This window comes from Lactuca saligna, chromosome 5 (genome assembly GCF_052625555.1).
Source record: "Lactuca saligna cultivar CGN05327 chromosome 5, ASM5262555v1, whole genome shotgun sequence".
NCBI lineage: Eukaryota > Viridiplantae > Streptophyta > Magnoliopsida > Asterales > Asteraceae > Lactuca > Lactuca saligna.
In genome coordinates this window covers 176,229,272-176,232,154 of record NC_136421.1, presented here as the reverse complement: position 1 = coordinate 176,232,154, position 2,883 = coordinate 176,229,272, and the positions used below count along the sequence as shown (strand labels likewise).

The following is a 2,883-nucleotide window of genomic DNA, read 5'->3' as shown; positions in this document are numbered from 1 at the left end:
AATTTTGTTGTAGCATCTTTTTTTTTTTTTTTTTTTTTTTTTTTTTTTCATATTTTATAAATTGTTGGAGTACCTAACTTCAGGCATATGATATCTTCAGTTGTACCTTTTTTTTAATAGCAATATCTTGATTATATTGGGATTTCTCAATATTTCTCATGTATTGATGATAACCTAATTTTCATTTTTTCCATGTATGATACACCTTTTAGCCAATTATTTTTAGCTTTAAAAAGTAATGCTTTATCATGAATTTATGGAATTATAACTACTTTTGAGCCCACATCTACGTTCTGAATTATTTAGTTGCATCAATTGCATGATTTGTGTGGTTAATTAGTGTATATGCATCAACTTGTAGTCTTCATCTATATATTACTATTAGAGGAACAATGTTTATAATTATTAAAATATTAAATATTAAATGTTTATGTTTTCATTTTGTATACGACAAGCAATATCATCAAAATTAGAACGGCATCTTGATTATCATTGTTTATTTCTTGCTATAATCTGAACAATAAGAATTTGTATTTAAATTGAGACAATCGATCACAACAAAATGAAAAGAAATATAAGAACAAATTAAAGTACATTTAAAATTGGAAAAAATGATTCATCAAATATTGAAAGAGTAAATCTATTAACACTCTTTTTAATATTTCTTGTTATCGGAGACTGTCTGAGGTTTATCACTGGTGTAGAAAAAGGGTTTGAGCGAATAGAGATTTGCATTTTTAAGGAGACGATGAGACGAAGAAGAAATAATATGAGCACCCTTAACCCCTCCATTAATATCCAAAGGAACCTTGCAGTCCTTCAATGGCGAGCTCTCCAGGAAGGCCTTGCACTCTTTGAGCTCCCACTGAGCATTCTTTAAGAAGTTCGTTGAAGGAGTGGACAGTTTGGCTAAAAAGTAGCCCTTATCATCAGCTGGGCAACTTGAGACGGAGAATGGTGCTGATTCATATCCCTTTTGGTTACTTGCCAAACAGGTTATTCTTGCCGTGGCTCCTGTGTGCATTAAAATAGGCAATCCATCCATAAATTAGTGTTAAATTTGTAACACAGTTCGTGTCTTTTTGAATTGTAATATGTAAAATATATAACATATGAAGTTTATTATCATTAAGTTAGCACGATGCATGTAAATGTATGAGCTTGTGAGATACATACCCTTAAGTGGAATGAATTTAGAGCCGGATTTACAGTATATTAGGCCTTGAACTGCAATGGGTTTTGGAATTTCCATCTCTTTCATCTTGTGAGGAACCTCCGGCAGCTTAGCAACTCCATAAGCAGCATCAGCAGAGGCGAAGACGATTGATAGCACCATGCAGAATAGAAAGACAACGTTGGAGAATATGTCCATGGTCGTGGTTGTCGTATATCTTTGAATAGGATTTGGATCGCTATATTTTTGGTGATTTGGTTTGGACGTTTTACAGTGCGAAGTGTTGGAATTATTTTCTTATATTTGTATATCTTAAAAATGGAAGAATATGGTGGATGATTGATTACATGGGAGCACGACGGCTGATAAAAGAACTACGTGTTTCTTTTTGCAATTTAGTATTAAATTATATTTTCTAGGGACAGCAATTATTAAATTTTACTATATTCTTTGAGAGACAACAATTCATTCGATTTCACCGTTATTGTTTCTTAGATGAATTTAATCAAACTCAAATGTTAAAAAGTGAGAATTATTATAAACTATGATTAAATGAGCATTTGTTCAACTCCAATATCAATATGTCGTTATCAATGACTGGATTGACCGCTAAGTATGGAGAATCATTGTAGTGATCACACCAAAAGGTTGGTGGGAAGGTAATTGGTATGTATATGAAGCTCACATAAACAGAGCTCAACAACAGTATATATCATTAAAATAAAAGGACAACGCCCATATAGCAAGGAGCTACAAAGGGACAGAAAAGAAATTACTAAGTACAGATACAAAAAGAGAATTAAGAAACTAGAAAAGAAAAAGGGGATACACACTATTCAGCCCAATTCTCACAAACATCATTGCCTCTATGTATGCACCATGTATAAGAGAGTGAGATCACGTTGTCAACCAGTTTAGTGGGATTCACCTTGATATTTTTAAAAGTTTAGTGGGATTCACCATTATTATAGCAAAGCCAGCAACCATTTTCGGAGCAGTTGATCTAAAAATGATATCGTTGACATAGAATTTGTACTAACATGAGATTTTTCCCGTTTATTCTTTGGAATAATGTGGGATCGAGAATTCGTCTTTCAAAATCAGAATGCTTCTTAAAATCAGTGAGAGTCTCGTACTAGGCGCGAGGGGTTTGTTTGAGGCCATAAAGAACTTTTTGGAGTTTGTAGCAGTATTTCAGATATGAAAGATTCAGAAACCTAGGAGGCTAGTGAAGATATACTTCACTATCAATTTCACTATTGAGAAAGGCACTCTTGACGTCCATTTGTTAAACCTTAAAGCCTTTGTGAGCAACATAAGTGAGAAAGATTTGGAAAGCTTCAAGACGGGCAACATGATCAAATGACTTGTTGTAGTCAAATCCTTCGACATGAGTATATCCTTTAGCTACTAATATTGGTTTGTTTCGGATTATAACTCCAGTGTCATCGAGTTTTTCTGGAAGACCTATCTCGTACCAACAATAAGGTGATTCTGAGGAGGAGGGACAAGAGTCCACACTTGATTTCTGTCAAACTCCGCTAGATCTTCTAGCATGGCCGTAATCCAATCAACCTGTTCTAAGACTTCATTGATGGATTTAGGTTTAACAAATGATATGAATTCCGAGAAGTGGCACTCATTTTGAATGTTAGTAGCAGAGTGAATTTGATCTCCAACGCTGAGATTTCCAATTACTTGATTCAGAG

At 33.9% G+C, this 2,883-nt stretch overlaps 1 protein-coding gene across 1 annotated transcript; it reads right to left on the bottom strand.

Annotated features, from left to right (window-relative positions):
• Positions 1-514: 514 nt before the first annotated feature.
• On the bottom strand, positions 515-1,442 carry LOC144998180 (protein SEED AND ROOT HAIR PROTECTIVE PROTEIN-like). The gene is made up of 2 exons (XM_078958000.1): positions 1,177-1,442; positions 515-1,014 (listed from the first exon to the last, which is right to left on the bottom strand). Exons 1-2 carry the CDS (start codon positions 1,370-1,372, stop codon positions 656-658), a joined length of 555 nt encoding a protein of 184 aa, XP_078814126.1. The 5' UTR covers positions 1,373-1,442; the 3' UTR covers positions 515-655.
• Positions 1,443-2,883: the final 1,441 nt, after the last annotated feature.